The 20844-nt window shown below is 39.2% G+C and overlaps 2 protein-coding genes across 7 annotated transcripts in view; one reads left to right on the top strand and one right to left on the bottom strand.

Moving 5' to 3' along the window:
- LOC101163194 (equilibrative nucleoside transporter 1) overlaps positions 1-2436 on the top strand; it is a 36106-nt gene extending 33670 nt beyond the window's left edge. For all 6 annotated transcript variants that reach the window (XM_011484335.3, XM_011484333.4, XM_078932458.1 and 3 more), the window contains exons 12-13: positions 366-565; positions 1008-2436. In XM_011484335.3, coding sequence (XP_011482637.1) covers positions 366-565; positions 1008-1119 — 312 coding nt within the window. In that variant the 3' untranslated portion in view covers positions 1120-2436. The remainder of the gene's footprint in view (positions 1-365; positions 566-1007) is intronic.
- Positions 2437-2724: 288 nt separating this feature from the next.
- atl2 (atlastin GTPase 2) lies at positions 2725-16188 on the bottom strand. The gene is made up of 14 exons (XM_023963741.2): positions 16029-16188; positions 13229-13389; positions 12363-12575; positions 10399-10533; positions 10226-10330; positions 10103-10153; positions 9951-10007; positions 9668-9760; positions 9370-9508; positions 9165-9292; positions 8855-8911; positions 8697-8768; positions 8161-8592; positions 2725-4240 (listed from the first exon to the last, which is right to left on the bottom strand). Exons 1-14 carry the CDS (start codon positions 16099-16101, stop codon positions 4121-4123), a joined length of 1836 nt encoding a protein of 611 aa, XP_023819509.1. The 5' UTR covers positions 16102-16188; the 3' UTR covers positions 2725-4120.
- Positions 16189-20844: the final 4656 nt, after the last annotated feature.

Here is a 20844-nt window from a genome sequence, read left to right on the forward strand (position 1 = left end):
CCTGTCACAACACACTGAAATCTTTTAAAAACTCCTTCCAGAGAAGAACAGCTTATTTTTTTTTAAAAAGTTTAACTTCCTGGGATTCACTGCACATCACCTAATGTAATCAAGGCTGAGTACAGTTGGCTGATACAGCCTGACCTTCAGAGGAATGCAGCTTCCGCACGTAACAGCAGTCAGCTGCTGCAGGAGCATGTGAACGTCTTTAGCATGTTTGAACGGCAGTGATCAGATCCTGTGAGGAGCATCAAACAGGCGCCTCACTCCCTGGAGTGCGTGCGCAGTCCCAAGACCCATTTTCAAAATAATCGGTAATAAACTGGAGTTTTGCGTTTCCTTCCATGTTAACCACACGCATCCAGCCGGGCAAAGACAGCATGTGGCTTCCTGCCCTGGTGGGTCTACGGATCATCTTTTTCCCGCTCTTCATGCTGTGTAACGTCCAACCGCGCCACTACCTCCCTGTGCCGTTTGAACACGACGCTTGGTACATCATCTTCATGATCCTGTTCTCCTTCTCCAATGGATACCTGGCCAGCCTCTGCATGTGCTACGGTCCCAAGTAAGCAGCGCGCTCTGTGTCAGAAGAGAGCAAAGTTTTATTTCACAGAAATAAAAATTAGAGTTCAAATACTGGGGTTCATTTCTGGGATCTAGAACCACAAATCTAGCACTTCCACATGGCTGACTGCAGCATTTTGTTCCCATGCTGGACAAATAACATATTTACCTGAAAGAAGTGACTCCTTCCAGCTGAACGGGTCCATTTCACACAGAGAACAAAGACAGACGTCTGATTAAAAGATTCAAAGTTCTCCTCACTCAAACTTACAGAACCTCCCTCATTTTTTTTGTTTGATGTAATTTTCAGACTTTGACATCCAAAACTTTCTTTTAGCACAACTTCAGCAGTTATTTTGGATGCCAGTTTTCAGAAACCTGTCAGTGGCTCAGAATGTAAATATCAATCAGCAGCAATGTTTTTTTTGGCTCTGTCTGTGCAGGAAAGTGCCGTCACACCAGGCTGAAACAGCGGGCGCCATCATGGCCTTCTTTCTGTCCCTCGGCTTGGCGCTGGGCGCGGCGATCTCCTTTGCTCTCCGGGCCATGGTCTAGAACCTCCTGCAGAACCTTTAGTCCATGTACTGTACATAAGACCTCCTCACTCTCATCACCGCCCTGTCAGGAGCTGGTTTGGAGAAGATGGCACACCCGAGGACTAGAGAAGCTTGCTTTTCTTCACGTCACTATGAAGACTCATCCAACCAGCTGGAGCTCAAACATGTCTCCGTGTTTATCTAATTGTATTTTTCTACACTTGGCAGCACAGTGGCTAAGCCTTTGCTTTACGTTTTTGTTTGAAGATGTTTTTATTTAATGACACCACAGATCAAACAGCCCATTCGCTGAGTGTAATTAGAGCTTAGCATCTTTGAAAAGTAGCTTTTTTTAGACTCTAGAGCAGAAACTCCTCCCTGATGTAGATAAATTAGCTCATGAGGACAAATCGGACAGATGCAGCAGTACGGATCTCATCCCCTTTGGGGCTGTCTGCGGTCTAAATATTCTGATTTCAGCTGTGGAACAAGCAGAGTTCATTTGGAAGCTGTCTTCCGAATCAGAACCATCACACAGCGATGTTCAAACCAAAGCACAGATGGGGGAAAAAGTATAAACTGAAGGGAAGCTTGAACGGATCCACCTCTCTCCATCTTGGCTGAGGAGACTCCTCCGTTAATCAGACTCAAGGAGGTTTCTGTCGGAGCCTCTCAGCCAGAATGTCGTGAAATCATCGCCAGTGAGGAGTTCACTTCAGTTTGACTTGAAACATTTTCTTTTGTGAAGTCCAGCCATGCTTTTGTCGTCACTGAACTCTTTTAAAAAAAAATTGTTTAATGTCTTTGTTTTTTCTTTTAAAGCAGCGGCTTCTTATACAGAAAAAACACAGCTGTCAGTGATGTCAAGACGAAATAGGCCCCGGAGGGATCAAATCTCCCTCTGGCCTCTAAAATGTGTTATTTAACAAACTCTGACAGAAGATTAGTTTGTACCAGAAATGGATTTGGTGCCGTTTTTCATTTTGGATTAACAGAATGAATCTTTTTGTTTGTTTTGTTGTGGGATTGTTTAAAGGACATTTTACTTGCAGTATTTTAAATGCAGTCTTTTTGCATATTTTCCAAAGTGAACAATCATGGGATGCCTTTTACCCATACGTATTTAACACCACTTCAAATAAGCCCTTTAAAGAAGTCAGTATTTTTTTTTGTTAAACAAAAAATGCTTTAATGTTAAACGTCCGCTAATATGTATTCAAAAAGCCTGTTCATTTAAGGGCACAGCATTGGTGTTTGACGTTAACAAGTATTAAGTATAAGTTTGCTTACATTTCAACCTGAAACTCCCAAGGAAAATAAATGTGTATTTTTAAGACTCTGGCTCCCCCTGTTGGTTGTTCTTAGATTTGCATGACCAGTCTTACCTGCTGCAATACTCACAATAAGAAATGGCACACTTCAAATGGATTTAAATCAGATTTTACAAAAAAAAGAGAGCAAAGAAATTGCTTAAAGTACATGACGGAATAATAAAAATAGCAGCTGTAGATGTAACTGCTAATCGATGGTGAAAAGAATGGAAGTCTCCTAACAGCTCGTCTTTTCCATGTTTGCTGTATTCTACATGTGAATCAGTGTGTAGGAATTCAAAAAGATGCAAATCTTTTTTCTTTTACTAATTGTTTATTCTTAATGTAAACTTTTTAATCAAAAATAAATTACCAAATGTTTTATTTTGAAAGGCAGACATCTGCAACCCCAAAAAAGTCCTATAAGGATACATGTTTTCACATCACGCTTCTTCTGAACAGGAGAAACTAACGGAAGTCTTCAGCAGCGACTTCCTCTTTGATAAACTAGACTCATGTGTTAAAAAAACAGCCGCCATTAACCGATTCTCTATAAAATGGGTACAAAGTTTATTTAAATACTTCGATCAACATACATTCCTGATTTGTGGGATGACAGGAAGCGCCTACAGAACACGAACGTCTAAGAGGGAAAAAAAAAACAATAAAGAAACCTTCAGACAGATTTAGTGATTAGTTTGATACACTCAGATCGGCTCAGTTTCTAATGTGCAATAGAAGACATTTTTATCTGCAGCATCTGGAAGACCCGACCCCACCTGCTGAGGCGGGGCGCACATGGCTTTCAGCTCTCCTGTCTGTCAGCTTTCATATGAATAAAACAGCCTGTTGGCTTTAAAACAACAATGACATGTGGAACAGGGAAACAGCTGTGCAAACGGAGCTTTTTGACAGCATCTATATCTCATCTTGGATCGATGTGACGGAAAACTGAGGATGAAGAAAGGGGGGACTTGTTCTTTCAATTCACAAACATACATTGATTCTAAAGAAATCAACCAGCATTCATGGAAATGAGAAACTCTTAACTTGTTCAGCTTTAAAAGCTCCTGACAGCATGCGGATAAATACTGGCAGGTCCACTATGAGACACTGAAGGTCATTCCAAAAGCCTCAGAATCTAATAACAACCCCTCAAACAGCTTTTGACGCACTGAGACATGGACATGGTCTCATCTAGAAGCAGCCTGAGTCTAAAATTGGATCATAAAATGCGTCTAAATCTGGGCCACGGCTGCTCCACTTGTAGTTTTTGTTCGGATCAAACCTGAGAATCAGCTCGCCGGCCGCTCACTGTGAAAGAGGAAAAAGGCGGCACATGCACTGTGAAGCGGTTCAGCCTGCAGCTGCTGACAGAAAGGTCAGTTTTCCCTGAAATACAGTTCTGTCCTAAAGCGAGTGCAGCTCACTACCAGCAGCAATGTGTGTGTGTTTGTGTGTGTGTGTAGGGGGGGGGGGGGGGTTTGGCAGGAGGAGATAACCGCCACCTTTGTGCAGTTCTTGTTGTGAGGCACTAGGGGGCGCTGAAGAGCTGGGGTAGATGCACAGGTCCTCGACAGATAGAGGGGGCATCAGAACAGTAAAAATAAAAACAAGGTCAGCTTTGGTGTTGAACTATTTCCACAGATCTAGGACTGGACGGTGAACAGGCAGATGAAAACGGTTTGTGGGAGGGGGCACAGGGATGTGTCAGTGAGGCTTCAACTTGGTGTTCTGGGAACTCTGTTCTGTCAAGCTGGCTTTGATGGAGTTCACCACCGTCTGTCTGACGTTGTCCTCCATGTAATGTTCAGTGAGTGGCTTCAAAACCTGCAAAAGGAGAGATTAGAAGCAGAACATGTGTCAGGACAGCTTTTATTTTGAAATATTTTAACCCTTTAACTGCCTGCTAAACCAAACGGTTGAGCAAACTTTGAGTCACCATATTTTTATTAGAGAAGTTTCTAACTTAACTCAAACTGATTCAGCCATCTCAACCAATTGGTAGAAGCATGCAAAGCTAAAGAAAACCAACAGATGGCACTGTGTCAGTCAGTGGTTGCTTGCACAACGTCGTTGACTGACAAGCAAGTCAAAACTTGAAAATGATCATACACACTTTCTTCCTTTTTATGAAAATTTGAAAGGTAGGTATATTTTTCTTACTTGGAATTACTAGTAAAGGCGTTAATCAACAGAAATATGTTCCTAGATAAACAAAAATAAACAAATTTCTGTTTGTAATAATTTTTTTAAAACATGCTCTACCAAACGGTTGATTTGTCACTTTATGGTATAAGTAGCAAAATCAAGCCAATGTTAAATAAAGGGACTGTTTGTCATAAAATCAGTTAAAACAACCTTCTAAATCATCCATTACTAAAGACATATCCATTAAAACATCATAAATAATAATTTAAAATACATATTACTGTATAGTTTTGTCTATTTTTGAATTTATATCAGCTGGTGTGTAAATAAATAAAAAAATCAAGATTATTACAGCCAATTCACTTAAAACTAAACAAAAAAAGCTGCAATTATAATATTACCAACATTTACAAAAGTTTTCTATCATTTTCTTTTGTTTTACAACTACTAGATAGACACTAAAACATTCTACAGTGCGAGACCACGACAAAGTCCACATGAATCAGATGCAAATCTGGATGACAGTGATGATGACCCAACAGAGGATCCTGATTATCCCTTGTGCTATTTTAGATGACCCCACCCTTGCATTGACGTGTTCTCCCTACCATGACAAAGGTGGATAAAGGTGGAAAGATTTCATGTAATCCATGGACACCAGTGAAGATCACAAATCATTGAAGAAAAAAGGTTCAGAGCACCGTCTAGTGGGTCTAGATGACCCCACTCCCAATGTTAAAGTGCCTAGGATAGCACAAGGGTTACCAGTCCACGTGCAAAGGCCATTGGTGACAGTTCTTTTGAATCCCTGGATGAAGAAGAATTTCTTTCAACAAGCAGATCCTCTACACTGCCACCTCATAAGAAGAACTGAAAAAGCAAACACATGCCATTCTACCCCCACCAAGAATAGCCTGTCTCCTCCAATTTTGTTGGAGGAGACAGGCTATTCTCCTCACTCAATATCCCCCTCTAACCCAAGCAAAACCATAAGAAGAATATGGAAGCATGAGGACATTGAGGAATTCAAGATTCCAGAATCAAGATTTGAGCCTCCTGAGGATGTACACACACCCTTCCAATACTTCAAAATGCTTTTCACTGATGAAATGATTGAGCATATTGCTTATGATACAAATCTAAAAAGCTAAATAGATCTCTTTGATATGCTGGTGCACCTGTACAAGACCTGTACAGCTAAAACTAGGTGACGGTACAGTCCCCTGTTTGGATACATCATCGACTTGTGTGTCACTAATTCATGGCTGGTCTACAAGAGGGACCTACTGAAGCAAAAACCAGTGTTACTCAAAAGGTTCTGCCTGGCTGTTGCACACAGTTTAAATAAGATCAACAAGTAAGCAACCAATGTTGCTGACCATCATTGAGCTCTCTACCACACACCAAGACCATCACGACCAAAACAACAGTGTGCACTACCACAACATGGTACAGCGCCTCTTCATTCTGACAAGCTGGGACGATGAAACCTCGGTCCAAATAGGTCAAGATGTCAGAAATATGTTTTTCTGTGTTTCATTCCAAACCAAGAATCTATTTATGAAATACCATCAAAAGTGAGTCAATATCCAAAATCGTTGTAGTGTCAAACAACTTCTAGGAAATATAGGTCAAAATTTGCTTTGTTTTAAAAAAGTTCAATGTTTGAGGCATGATAAAAAGAATGGAGACAAATGCCCTTAATACTGAGTGTTGATGATGTCTAAATTAATTGGTTTACATGATTTTTTCAAATATTTGTTGTATCTGTATGAAATTTTGCACTTTTACCATTAAGGGACATCTGAACTGTTTGGTAGAGGTCATTATTTAAAAAACTAAAAGGTCAGTTAAAAAAACTAAACAGATTGTGGTCATTACTTACCTAAAGCAATAAGAAATGCAGACAAATAATTTTTTGATAGCTTTTTTCTTGGTGGGGTAGTTAAAGGGTTAAACAAAGAGGAAAAAAAAAATTTACAGAAGAAAATCTGCACTCCAACCTGCTTCTTTTTACCATAAACTATATTTCCAGGTTAAGCATTAGTAGATATTTATAAACCACTTTGCTTCTTTCTGAGCATCTACTTTAAAGCAGGAGGGAGGAACAGGGAGGAGGGAGAAGCAGGAGGATAGATGAGGGCATTAGGTGAAGCGCTTAAAAGTCTAGTGACTCTACCAGGAGGATGAGGTGGAACACAAGATGGTTGCAGCTCAAGAAGGACCATACATAAAGGCCTGTGTTTGTTCTTCTAGAAAATATCATTCTGATCCCCAAAACCTTTGGAAAAACATCATAGTATGATGACAATGCTTGATGATTTCCGGTTCCGGGTTACACAGCAGGACGCGTTACTGATATAGTATTATGTTTTATTCATATGAATGGCTTTTATAAGTAACATAATCTGCATATATATCTGCATTTGCCATGTTGATTTCTAAAATAGTTATTTTTGGCGTAATACTTAAGTAATTCATCTTTGTCATGTGCTTTATCGATATCTTATGATTTTTAATTCTGTCTGATAAAAACTGGGAACCGGATATTGATAAATCATGTAATAAAATGGTTATAGAATAACAGGGTGGGATTATATAAGTTCGCTTCCTCCCACTCCCTTTCAAGCAATATTTATTAATATGTCTAATTATCCTAAGTTTGATTAGTTACTGTATGAATGTATAACTGATATTGCTTTTGTGTATTATTTCTACTTAATTGCTCAAAATAAACCATTTCAAAAAAAAAAAAAAAAAAAATTCAAATAAAAAGAAATGAACCTGAAAAAGAGGTTCATGCCGGAAACTAGGCCTGCACAATATACCGCAAATTTATCGTTATCGCAATATCCAGCTCTGCAATAGGCATATCGCAAAAGACTGCGAATATCGCAATAAATCGTAAACCCAAAATGTGTTAAAACAATCTTATGGCAGCTTGACGCTTTTAACGAATCAAATAAATCCCCTTATGCTTTGACCAATCAGATGGACGCCTTCCCATTGTTTACCAATCAGATGGAGGCCTATTATGTTAGATGTTTGTCACCTATGTCGATGAGGGTCATTTGGAGTGTAATTTCAAACTGTTTCTAATGAAATGGGAATGATGTTTTTGGCATTTTTCTCTTTTTTTATATACCGCAAATTATATCGTTATCGCAATATTAATCTCTAAAATCGCATATCGCAAGTTTTCCTCATATCGTGCAGCCCTACCGGAAACCATCCAAAAAGGCTGAAGGTCAAGAATTCTGCAAGCAAGGAAGCAAGTTTTAACCCTTGTGCTATCCTAGGCCCTTTAACGTTGGGAGTTGGGTCATTTAGACCCACTAGACAGTGCTCTGAACCTTTTTTCATCAATGATTTGTGATCTTCACTGGTGTCCATGGATTACATGAAATCTTTCCATCCTTTATCCACCTTTGTCATGGTAGGAAGAACACGTCAATGTAAGGGTGGGGTCATCTAAGATAGCACAAGGGTTAAAAAGACTCTGGCAGTTATTGCAGATATTTAAGTGTGGGTTTTCCCTGTTCATAAGAAACTCATTTTAAAACTGCATGTGTGTCATATTTAAATGAGTTATTACCCACCTGTTCCCAGAGAGTTTCAGCCACCTGGTCTATCAGCAATCCCAGCTCTCGAAATTCTCCTGAATACTTCACGTAGGCCCAGGCGCACAGAGACAGCAGCGCCACACCCATGACCAGGTTAGCCAGTGTGGCGAAGGTGCTAAGGCCGATGAAACCCGTCACCCCTGATACCACGTAGGTGACAAACATGACGGCGAAGAGTGTGGCAGGCGTGCGGGCTGCGTAGAAGAGGTTTTTGCCATCGTTGTGCTTGGTGAAGCTCGAGTAGGTCTCGTCCAGCTCAGACTCCAGCTGATTCTGGTAGCGCTGGCAGAACTCCTCGCCGCCCATTTTCTTCACCGAGCGGAAGAAGTGGATGGAGTGCTGGCGGAACTCCTCGTGGCAGCGTTCCAGGTCAGCTGGGGCGATGTAGGGTTTGTCTCCTCCGCAGATCTGTGCGCAGAAAAAAAACAAACACTCCAGTTACTCATCGTGCTGCAGCTCTGCACCTGTGCCGGCTTCAGCTGGGATTCATAGACTGGAAGCAAAGCGTTTACCTGCTCCATGCTCTTGCTGTACATGTCTTTGGCTCCAGCCACTGCAGTCAGGTTGTTTGCCTCTGCAGTTGCCTAGGAAACAGAAAACACAATGTAAATATAAAAAGATAAAGTATATTTATATATAAAATGAGGTGAACAACCAAACAGAAACTGACCTGCAGCATGGACTTTGGGTGAGGTAGCTCCTCACCTTGGTAGATCTTTATGTAGGCCTGCAGACATGAAAAATATGTTACTTTTAAATGTAAACATTTAATCTAAAACATCCTGTAAAATCCAGGGTGTCAAAAAGACAAACCTAAACCACAATTAGCATTCAAATTATTCTAGGATATAGGCTTTAAAGCACTCGACTGGATATCTCCTTGATAACCCTTTCTATGCGTTACCAAAGTTTTGTTTGAAAACATTTTCAGCTTATATTTTATATACAAAAACCAGAAAAACCCAAAAATCCTGCAGGACCTTGAAGTACTCCAGCAGATCTCTGCAGGTGACTTTGTTTCCTCCGATCTCCTTCTCTACCAGATGCTCAGGAGACAAAAGGAGAGGCACCAGTTTGGCCAGCTCCTTCTTAAAGTCCTCATCGATATCTACAAAACACAAACGGCAAAGACTCCCAATCCAGCATGTTTCCGTTCCAAGTTCACACTGTCGTTTACTCTCTCACCTCTGAGTCGGCCATCGAACTTGGGGTTGGTGGACACTTTGAGGCCAGGATGTGGCAGCAAGAAGCATTCAATTTTGGAGAAACAGGAGTGGATGTGCTTCCTCACATTCTGCAGCTCCTCGTGTTGGTTCTGCTTAACCTGTCAGCAGGCAGTAAACAAGCGTATTTGTTGTTTTCTTCACAAGTGTAGCTGTTGTCCAGCTGAATACATCACTTTCTGTGGGAGGATTTGTGTTCGATGATGCTTGTTTTTAAAGCAAAAAAGCATAATTGCGTTGTAGCTGAATGGAATGGTAACCTGCAGTCTTTTTTCCAGAAAAGCCTTCCCTCCCTCCAGGCCATATTCATGCTCATATGGATAGCTCCAGTCACGGATCAGGAACATCAGCGACTAAAACACACAAACAAGTGACAACTGGAAAAAAAAGACCTTCAGCTCAATGACATGGCTAGATAAACATATAAAAAACTTTTTTATTTTTTTAAAGAAAAATCGTATGGCTTCTGCCTCCATGTTTATCAAAAGAGTTCTCGCTCATCTATTGGTCAAAACATTCACATGTCCAAATCACAGGCTGTACCTGGAAAGGTTTGAAGTAAATCTCTTCCATTGCCAGTCGGCCATATTCTGTGAAGAGCTTTAAGGAAAGATAAGCAAAACCAGATATTTTTTTAAAATAGCAACATTGAGGTTTTTTTTTGTTGTTGCTGCAGACAGAAGTAGTAAACAAACCTGCAAATGCTGGAGATCGTCCTCCTGTACGTTTTGGGACAGATTGTACACCTAAAAACAAAGAGAGTCTTAACATCGGTAGAAAAGGAACCATTTCTAGTAGAAAAGATGCTGCAGTGTCACCTGGACGGAGCTGGTCATGGTGCTAAGGGCGAACACGGTCGCACAGTCCTTAATAGTGGACTGACTATCAAATGCTCCCTGAGTGTCAACCAGGAGGACAGCAACCTGCAGACAGCAGCCGGTGAGTTCGCTGGTAGAGACTCCTGACTTATAGGTTCATGAGGTCAGTTTACCTTAGTACCATCGGGCTTGTCGACCACAAAGACATCACTCCAGACTTGAATTCCTGTGGTCTCCCTTTCACAGCCCCCCCTCCAGATGAACCCCGTCAAGGGATCATCATCGCCTCCCATCCAACATTCGTTGGACTGCAGAGGAAAGATGGAGAGAACAGGAAAGAGGTGAGACAAAAACAATAACAGAGAAGTTTGTTTAAAAAAAAATCAAATAAAGACAGAGAAGAGAAGGAGAAAAGTTTGTCCAGAACAATCATTAAAGACTCACTCCAATGAAAACTGTCTTTGAGGTGTTTTTAACATGTTCTTGTGGCTTTTTTTGATGATGGAGGACATATTTAAGAAAATTAAGCTTAGAATTGCATTTGTATTTCTTTGTGAATCAGATGCAAACAAGAAAATGCTGTTTGAAAAAGCTTGTACGTATGTCGTAAATGCTACAATCGCCAAGTCAAAGCCTCCTGCTCCGCTCCATTCTGATGCGTCCGCTTGTTGACGAATAGATCCATGTATGTCCTCGTTTTCCTCGTCCGACATGGTCTCTGGTTCAAAACTATACGGCCAGATATCTCCAATATTGCTCGTTATTTTTGCATGGGTATTGTTAGTTTGGGGGTGTGAGAGGCTGTAAGCTAGCAGAAGAGTGTAAACGAAAGGATGTCGGGAAGCAGAGGCGGGCTTACTCCGCGCCAACAGTTCTGTCCCCAACTCAGAGAAAAAGTTCGGATGAACTCCTGCCGACCTGCAGAAAATATGTCCTAGAAAAGAAAACGCATTTTTTTTGTTTTAGCTAACAACGCGTTGCGTAATCATGATTAACAGACCACAAGCAACACTTTTACAATCTATCAAAAGATTATTGGAGTGGGACTTTTACCTTTTAACAAAAAACAAGAGCTCTTTACTTCATAAATCTGTTATAGTGAGAATTTTGTTGACGTTTTTACTATTCTGAGTAAAAAAAAGAGGACATGTGGCAAAAACCTGGACAAAAACAGTTATTAGTAAATCATTGAGCTTATGAGAAAACACGGCCAAACAAAATCCCTCTTTGAAGACTGAGGGGGATCTTTTTACGTTTAAATAAAAGCCACACTTTGTTAATGTCTCTGATTGTCCCAGAAAATTGTAAGATGAGACATGGAGCAAAAACTGAAACTTCAAACTCACAATAGGAGTTCAACCATCACAGCACTAAGCAATGATATCCAGCACATCTAAGCTCCTGCACAGCCTTGTTGTTTGGTATCATAGCCGTGTATGGAGAGACATTACCCCGCCTCCTGTCTTCCACATCACATCTTCCGATCATGAGAAGTCTCACTGGTAACACTCATGTTGGTGCAACACTGCTGCACAAGGGTGGCATTTTGACCCCCCCAGGGGGAACTACATGAATGGAAAATTCTAAGGAATGGGGGCGGATCTCGGTTGTGTTTTTATTGTGGAACACTTTGCAACTCTTAGATTCTGTAACTTGAACACATCTCAATAATCTGGAAACACTGTTTTCCACCAGTTAGTGGTTTCTGTTGGTTAGTTAGCTAGGGTTAGCTTAGTTAGCTAAGGTGAGGGATGAGCAGCAGTGTGTTTACTTGGTGTATGTAAACAGATGCTTTCAGAGTTACACAAAGGGAGAAACATTTTGCTGATCTCTGTATGACCAAAATAACTTTTTTGACCTATAAGACAACAATAGTTCACATGCATCAGGATACATTTACCCCAATGTATGTTCTTTGTGAAACGACTGAAGTGCTACATTAGTTATTTAAAAAATTCCTTTATCAATAGCTTTAATTACAGTTTTATGTCATTCTTTGCAATGAAAATACATCAGATACCTGAAAACTACTCTGACAAAAACAGCAAACTTGTTTTTAGAAGAATGCTAAAAATTCAGTCAGATTGATTTGAGAAAAAACAAAACAACAAACACCCCGTTATCCTCCTTCACCCACTTGACTGTGCATGTAGCGCAGCATGAAGTCCAGCAGGAAGGATTTGCCCTTCCGAAAGGCTCCAGCCACGGACACGACGACCACATTCAAGTCCTTCACATGGTCCTGCAGCAGGATCTTCTCCAGAGCGGCGGCGTCCAGCTCAAAGCTGTGCTCCTCCTCATTGGTTAGGACGATTTGAATCGGCCTGGGCTTGTCCTCCTCTGGCAAAAGCTGAAAATACAAGTTCACAATCGATCCAGATTCCTGGCACTGAGGTAGCTTTAAGTAATTACATGGCGGTGCTGAATAAGTGTTTTTACCGAAGAGACAGATCCCAAAATAAAAAAAGCTGATGCCAGCCAACAAAAGATCAGCTGAACCCACCAAGTAGCCTCATATCGGGCAATGCTTCAAAAAGAAGGCTGTCCTAGATAAACATTTTAGAAAATTGAAAATATCTGGTCTCATCATTAAAAAATGCCCCTTTGTAGATGAAAGTTTATTTTTTATGCATTCATTTTGCTTCTGCAAATAAAAGGTTACTATTTTTGGTCACTGTTTAACACAAAATTTGAGAAAACTGAATTTTTACTGCTGTTTGAGCATTATTTATTTTATTAGATGGGGGGGGGGGGGGTAAATAGCATACAGACTTAATCAAAACAGTAAATTAAGACAAGTAGAAACATACAGATTCATGCTTTTACATATTTCTATTATGTCTTACTGTGTGCTGCTGCTAAACACACATTTCCTGTAGTAAATGAATATAGTTTAGTCTAAAATAAAAGCAAACAAACACACTAACTTTAGATAGGATGTATAAGCTACTTAGTTGGACTCAAGAGAAAAAGGAAATACAGAAACAAAAAAAAAAGACTCACCTCTTCTTCCTCAATCCCTTCATCAGGCGAGGGGATGTCAGTGTTGTGTGAGTTTACAGTAATAGACCTGGGATGCAGTTTATTCTTAAGGTCATCGGGCCGGGCTGGAGGGGGCCTCTGCTTGTTCAAGGTAATGGGGACATCTTCCACCCCACTCAACTCTGAAGACAGGGCAAAAACGAAAGGAAAAGACAAAACAAACGCTGTCACATTACATACCATCATACTGTGTGTTCCAAGGTTGAGAATGAAACTGGTGATTGAAGTAGATAAGAATGAACTTGTTTCCATGGAAGGCTCGCCTTTGGTTTGAGAATTGTAAAAGGAAAGTGACTTGCTCCACATAGAGCAAAATGATTTCCAGCTAAATAGTGTAACCCACTCTGGACTTCTTATCCAGGTCAAGCTTCAAAATAGCCTTGCAGTGAAAACCGCAAAGGGGCAAGAAAAAAAAAAAAAAAAAAGCACAGATAAAGTGTGACACCAGGACACAATTTCCACTTTTCCCCCAGATAAAGACTACGATTTCTTACAAAAAATGAGGAAAAAAACTTCACATTTCTCTCTATAAACATTTATTTTCTCAAGTACGCAATAAAATGTGTCAATCCCTTTTTTTTTTTTTAAATAACCAACAAAACAGGTTTTGACCACAAATCTTAAAGGGTTTTCATTTAGTCACAGTGAATAGATAAAAATTAAATTCAAGCTTTATTACTTAAAACAATCTCATTCCATTTATTCAACTTCAAAAAAGACAGAGAACTGAATGAACTTGAGCTGTGGGTTGGTTGCAAAAAATAGTTTTAATTTTGTTTTGACTTTAATCTGCTGATTCAAACTATAAACAAAAATGTCAACAAGAAGAAGCTAAGGTTTTGTGTTCAAAGCACACGGGTTTATTTGCAGTTCAGAATCTCATCACAGATCATCAACTCAGTTTATAAAAACCAGGACATCAAAATAAGTTAAACCAACTTCATTTGAAGGTTGTTAAAGGGCAAAAAAAGAGGACAAGGAACAGAATCTCCAAAGCTCTTCTGTGCAGCGGGTGGTTATTGTAATCTGTTCTGCACACAAAGTAGGCCAGACCAGTTTCTCTGTCTGGGGCTTGCAGGTTCCCATCAAGTGCACTCAGCAAAATGAAGTAGGAAAGTAGGTAGTAGGTAGGTAATGAAGTAGGTAATGTCCTTCCATGCTTCTCAGTGTGTTGAAAATGAGGGCAGAACTAAACATAGCCTTGTTTTTATCTTATCCTATGACAGCACTGCAGGCAGGTTTACGCCACAGCATGTTTCCCACCACACAGTCAAAGTTAAAAGGGATCTCATTAATTTGCTCGCCGCGTACAGAAAATTAGCATATTGCAGTCTATTGCTAAACATAGCTGGTGGTGGGTCAGTGCAGTGTCCACAATCAGGCCTCCCCTCCCCTCCAGCACTAAACAGATGTTAGCTCAAACTCCAATTAAACAAAATCCTTCTATCATCTGAGCAAACACTGAATATTTATGTAACATGTTCAATGAAGATTGACAATTGAATGTAGCTTTTGACAGGTTGGTGCACAAACGCGTCCAGACTAGCATCAAAAACCAACCTGACCCGGCCTTCCTGGACACGGATCAAGCAGGTCAGAGGTGGAAAGAGCCAACCAACCAGAGGCAAAAAGGACAAAGTGCACATTAGTAGCTGTTTCTCTGCAAATGCTGTTGCCACAGACACAAGTGTATGAAAGGAGATATAAAGGTCATTTTGATAAAAGATTTTTATTAGCGATGATCCTCAAGGACTTCTGGTCTTCAGCTGTCTTAAACTTTAGCGAGTTGTACTTGTAAGGAGATGAAGGTTTTTCTGGATGGGAACTTTTTTTTTTGTTTTAAATTTTACAAAAATACATTTAGTACTTCTGGAGCATGGATCAACATTTTGATTTGTCAAAATATCAACATCAACCAGACTTGCTTGATATTTTTCCAATGTATTTTCTGGTTTTATTTGCCTTTATACGAACAAGTTTTATCAAAAATGATGAAAGTTAAAATATAAAAACAAATAAACAACATAATTCCTGTAAGATAAATAACTTGCAGTATTTAAGGTAAACAGGAAAACATTGTGAGTTTAACTACGAGCTCTACTTTAAACCATTTTTTCTTTTACTTCTGACATAATGCAATAATCTAACTGGGCACCTGCAGCGACTACTACTAGCTTTAAAAAATATCGCTATCTTTAGAAAGACAGGATTAGCAAATCATTGCATGTTGGGTGTATGACAGCTCCGCCGGTTCAGTCAGTAGTGGATGGTCGCGGGACAAACAAAGCGAAAGATATTTTTTTTATTTTTTTATATTATTTAAAGAAAGCGCAAGATCTCCGCGGGACAGGCAGGGGGGAAAACAGGGAGGAAAGTGTCAAACGGAACCAAAAATTAAGACGACAGGTGTCAAGCCGAAAAGTTTGAAAATTTTCAGCTCCTCTGGTCACATTACTATAATCTTGGAAAAACTGGGTAAACATCCTTGGTAACTATAATTTGTTAGTAACTAACAAATTATTTAAATATTTTTTTTTTTCGTTTTTAAAGCGTATTTAGGCGAGAGGACACAAGAAGCATTATCCCAAGCCAGGGAATACCACAATAATTGGCGTAACACTGCGGGTCTTAACTACACTGGCTAGTAACGGAAAAGCCAACAATACTGCAAGCTACAAGGGACTTAATTACGGCCAGTTAGGGTTTACCATGGCTACCTCTTCAACTAAAAATCAAACCAGCGATAAAAAGAAAGGAATACCTTCATGTTCGGCTCTGCTTTTACGGCTAGAGTTAAGGCAGTTTCTGTTCCTCAGCCCGCTCACCTCCGCCATCTTGGAAAACTGAAGTGTGACGCGCCTGACGTCAACGAAGCTTTTGTTGCGCCGCCCCCAAACTGACGCCACGGTTTGAATCCACGACGCTGATTATGTACATGTCTGTTTATGGGTTAAAACCTGTTCTACGTAACGCATGTCACTGCTAATCGAAAATGATTCAATTTCTTATTCTTATTCTTAACAACAACGACAACAACAACAACAACAACAATAATAATAATAATAATAATAATAATAATAATAATAATAATAATAATAATAATAATAATAATAATAATAATAATAATAATGATAATATAAAGTTACGAGCAAACTTTGCAATTTAAGTCTTTAAGAGTGAAAAAAATTACTCTTGTTTTTATGATGTCGGTGCTCCGCGTGCCAGAATAAAAATAAAAATACGCAGGCTACTGCTAGACGTTAATCTGCGGTGGTTTCTCCATACGAATGTCATTCATTCAAAGCGTTATTCCAATAATAGCACTAAAAAAGTAAAGCGTTTTCATCCAAATAATTAATTAACTCATGAAACAATTATTGAAATAGTTTAAACTGCAGACGCAGAAAATGTTTTCAACATAAACGTTTAAGAAGGGACTTCCTATTATTCTCATTATTTTTTAAAATCAATATTTGATATGTTAAAATACATAAGTGATCTAGTTAAAAATATGAATATTCAACCTAATCTGTCTTTCCAGGATAAATAAAGGTTATTAAATTTGATTACAAAAATGTAATTATTGATCAGTTTCATTTGGGAAGCTCTTTTTCAACCCATGAAGAAATCCATGGATTCTTTGTTGGTCAGTGGACTTCTTTCTGTCCACACAGTTACTGCAAATTATCAGCTTTTCTGTTTGTACCATCTGCAGTCTTTTTTTTTGCATTGATACACTTTAGCCAAATCTGACAGACGGGACCACATTAGACTTCCCAATGAGTTAGAATGCAGTGTTTTGTTTGGTTTTTGGTAAAAGATAATTCAGTCACTGCAAAGATCCAAATGCTTTTGGATCAGGGGCAAAATAACTTCATGTGTCTCTGATTCTGACAGCTACCACAATGTGCTTCTAATTTTTTTGTGGTATGTCACTTTATAATTACTTTACGTCTTTTTATAGTTTTTAGATATTTTACTCCTTGGAAAATAACCAACTTTCAAACATTGTGAGTCCATCATTGAGGACTGATGGACTCACAATAATTACAGTATCTCTTTGAGATCATTGTTATTAGAGTCAGGCTTTCTATATATTTACTATTCTGACAAAGGTTAAGTTTGCTATCACATAGAAGCTAGACACAGTGACGATAAACCATATCTCCTGTGTTAAGTCAGATGTCCATAAAGTGAAGTGACACAGCGCTCCCCATGATGTCCTCACTTAAAGCGCTACACCTCAGTAGATGGACTCACATCATACGCACACCAAGCTGTTCATGACCAGCAGTATCAACTTATCTTGTGGAGCAACAGGCTCCTGACACAAAAACAGTCCCATGTCAGCTGAGCAGAGTTTATGTGCAATAACTTCAGTTACACTCTCACAAAAGATGATCTATTGTGACTAAAGTAAACACATAAAAATCATCTTGATGTGTAACTTTGCTGCAACAGTCAGGTGTGTTTGCAATAGCATTTAGCTTATCTAAGTGTTAATTCCAGCTTCTGTTTGAAGAAATACCCTTTTAAACTTTCCCCTACATCTAAAGGTTTGAGTAAACATTCACGTTAGTCCGTCAGTTATTACAGAGCCAGTCAGAAAGAGGAGACATGGAGATGGATTCAAAGCTCATTCCATGCAGTCCTGCAGATGAGCCCTTCAGGATTTGGTTTCCTCATGGGGACTGAGGTTGGAATGGACGCTGGGTTGTCCCTCCTCTGACTGGGGGACAGCCCCACATGTCCAGGAGATCCAGCTCCATCCCTGGATTACATATGATCTTTAGACGTCACTAGAGGTGACTGTGTTGTGTTGTGTTATCCTGTCAGGAACTAGTTGGACAGAAAGAAAAAGCACTTGAAGGCTACAGAGGCTGACAATCTGGAAACTATTGATTGATTTTGTATGTATACCGTTAACTTAATGGTTAACATGTGTGCCATCTTTGGTCTTAGGCTTTTATTTGGTAAAAATGTAATTTATAGAGGTTTTTAAAAGTTGTTTTACCTCAAAAACTAAAAATTGTGTCCACCCTTGTTGCTTTTCAAATTTAAAACTTAACACTTTCATAGAAATTCTAAACATGACCTTTTCTCCATTTATAAAATGTTTTATAGTAAAACAAACCTCAACACAAGACATATACTGTATTGTTTAAACAAAACTCCAACACCTGCTAATCATTTTATTTCCTGTCATGGTTTTGCTAAGAAGCAAATATACACATTTGAATGTCGTCTTCTAACACTTAAGTCTGCAGCCAAGGTCATTTAAAATTGTGCTCCTGTCAGTTCAACCTAGAAACTTCAAATTACAGACACCTTCACACAGTAAGCATCCTTCTGTCTTCTGAGTATCCTTTGCATACGAAAATCTTCTATTTTTTCTGTTTCTATTGTTCTTTAAGGTGTGGTGGAGGACTAGGTGTGTCTTTAAAAGTAACATTATTGTCAGTACTTCCCAGCAAAGTCCCATAAAGTCCCAAATAATTTGCTGTTTACACACATTTATAACATTGTTGATATGATATATGCATCATATCAAGATCCACACATTATATGAATTGAATTGTTAAAGAGATTTTTTGCACTCTTTGGTTCTAAAGAAAGAAAATTAACGTCAAATGGTTTTCTTGACAGTCAGAGTGAGGAAGAGACCCACAGTGTTAATCTGGATGTGCACTATTCTTAGCAAGTTCCATCAGTGACAGAAATGTGAGAGAGACACGTGACCACGTAAATTTAGAGGTAGAGTCAGAGAACACAGTCACAGAACCTCTTCACCACAGCAGAGCTGCACTAGACTAGAGAATACTGACAGACTTTCTAGGAAAGAGTGAAAGCTGCATCTTTTATATTCAATTTTTGGTGTTTTCGCTTAGAAGAGTATTTAAATGACTGACGTTTGTTTTTTTTTAGCAAAATCATGGTCTTTAAAAAACTCAAATTAAACTGGTGTGTTCATGATAATTGAAGAGAGGGCTCCCTCTAGTGTTGTGTACTGAAGTAAGTTTTCTATGGGTATAAACAAACGATACTGTATGGGTATTAATAAGACCTCTCCTGTCAGCTAAGAACAAGAAACTGAGGCTACAATTCCCACAGGCTCAATTCAATTCAATCCAATTCAATTCAAGTCAGTTCAATTCAGATTTATGTACATGGCTGTCTCATGGTTGTCTCAAAGGGCTTCACACTGGTAATTGTACAACACATAAAATCAGTGATAAAATACAATAGCTGGCTGAACTAAACAGACAAAGCTAAACTGGGTATCACTGCCATTAGACCCTCCCTTACGGTGAGGAAAAACTCCTAAAAAAAACCTGATCCCAGGGGGGAAATAAAAGAAGAAACTTCAGGGATGTTGACATGAAGGAGGGATCCTCTCCTATAACGAACAGGTGATATACCAGAACTCTTAGAGAAGAATACGCTTAACTAACTCTTTAACTACATCTTTAAATAGTCTAGCAGACGGGCTTCATCTTATTTCCTAATATTTAAAGAAATTAAATTTAATACCTCAGTGTTTCAAAGTGGCTGAACAAATTAGATTAAAAATAGAACAAAAAGTCAGTCTTTTAGTCACACTCAAATGTTCAAAAAGGCACCCCCCCCCCAAAAAAAAGAATGAAGTACAATGTAGTAAATTAAAATTCAGAGCTGACTTGGATGCGATTCACGCCTCAGTCTCTTAACAAAGGCTGGTTCTCAAAGTTCTTGGAACTTTTTCCAGCTCTTTTAAGCCCAAAATAAGTTCAGCAAAACTATAAAGACGTTCGCAAGCAGCAGATGCAGGTGGTGGTGTTGGTGGTGGGAGGGTTAGCCTTAATGACAACTTTAGTAGAGGTGGGAAGGTTTTCACTTTAGGCACTGCTGGCATCCAGCACCCTGCAGATGGCAATATTGTCTAATCTGCTAATCTGTCCAACAAACCAGCCATGGTAACAGAGATTATCAAAATGTAATGAGCACCTGTAAGTGTCCGTTTAAATAAGTAAAGTAAAGGCCATTTACTCAAGTACTTTACACCACTGAGATGAACAATGAAGATAATTTAAAACAATAAAGCAACTCAAAATAACGAAAAGATGGAAATATTGTTTCACAACAGTTGTTATTTTAGGATTACACCTCACAGACAAATTAACGTCTACAGGAAGAAGTATTAGACTTTTAAAGTTTGGACAGTATTGTCAGAAGTAGGAGCTCTGTCTCTCCCTCGGAACACTGGTGGAAGCCGTCCCCAGAGTTCTTGGCACACTACAATTCCCAGCAACCCCAGCACACACTTCCTAGATGCTGCCCACCTGATTCTCATTCATTCAATCAACCACAGCGTACTTAGGCACTGCACTGATTGAAGCTCAGTGTGAAGTGCTGTTTGTGCTGGCATTATGCTGGGGTTTTAATTACATATTTGTTTGTTTTGTCCTTTGTTTTTAAATGTCATCATGTAAAGCACTTTGTGTTGTAAAAGTGCTATACAAATAACCTTTGATTTGATTTTAATTATGAATATGTCATTTTAAGCCCAAATCAAAAAAATCTGTCATTTTCTGTAGGTC

This window comes from Oryzias latipes, chromosome 15 (assembly GCF_053564925.1).
Source record: "Oryzias latipes strain Hd-rR chromosome 15, Olatipes_Hd-rR_3.1".
Taxonomy (NCBI): Eukaryota; Metazoa; Chordata; class Actinopteri; order Beloniformes; family Adrianichthyidae; genus Oryzias; species Oryzias latipes.

What these genes read in the sequence shown, in the direction of transcription:
- atl2 (XM_023963741.2), bottom strand. Translation starts at nt 16,101, where the DNA reads ATGGCGGAGGTGAGCGGGCTGAGGAACAGAAACTGCCTTAACTCTAGC. An exon ending in GTTCGATGGCCGACTCAGAG is followed by an intron (nt 9,293 to 9,369) that starts GTGAGAGAGTAA and finishes TGTGTTTTGTAG; the next exon opens with ATATCGATGAGGACTTTAAG. An exon ending in ACAGCAAGAGCATGGAGCAG is followed by an intron (nt 8,593 to 8,696) that starts GTAAACGCTTTG and finishes TTCTGCGCACAG; the next exon opens with ATCTGCGGAGGAGACAAACC.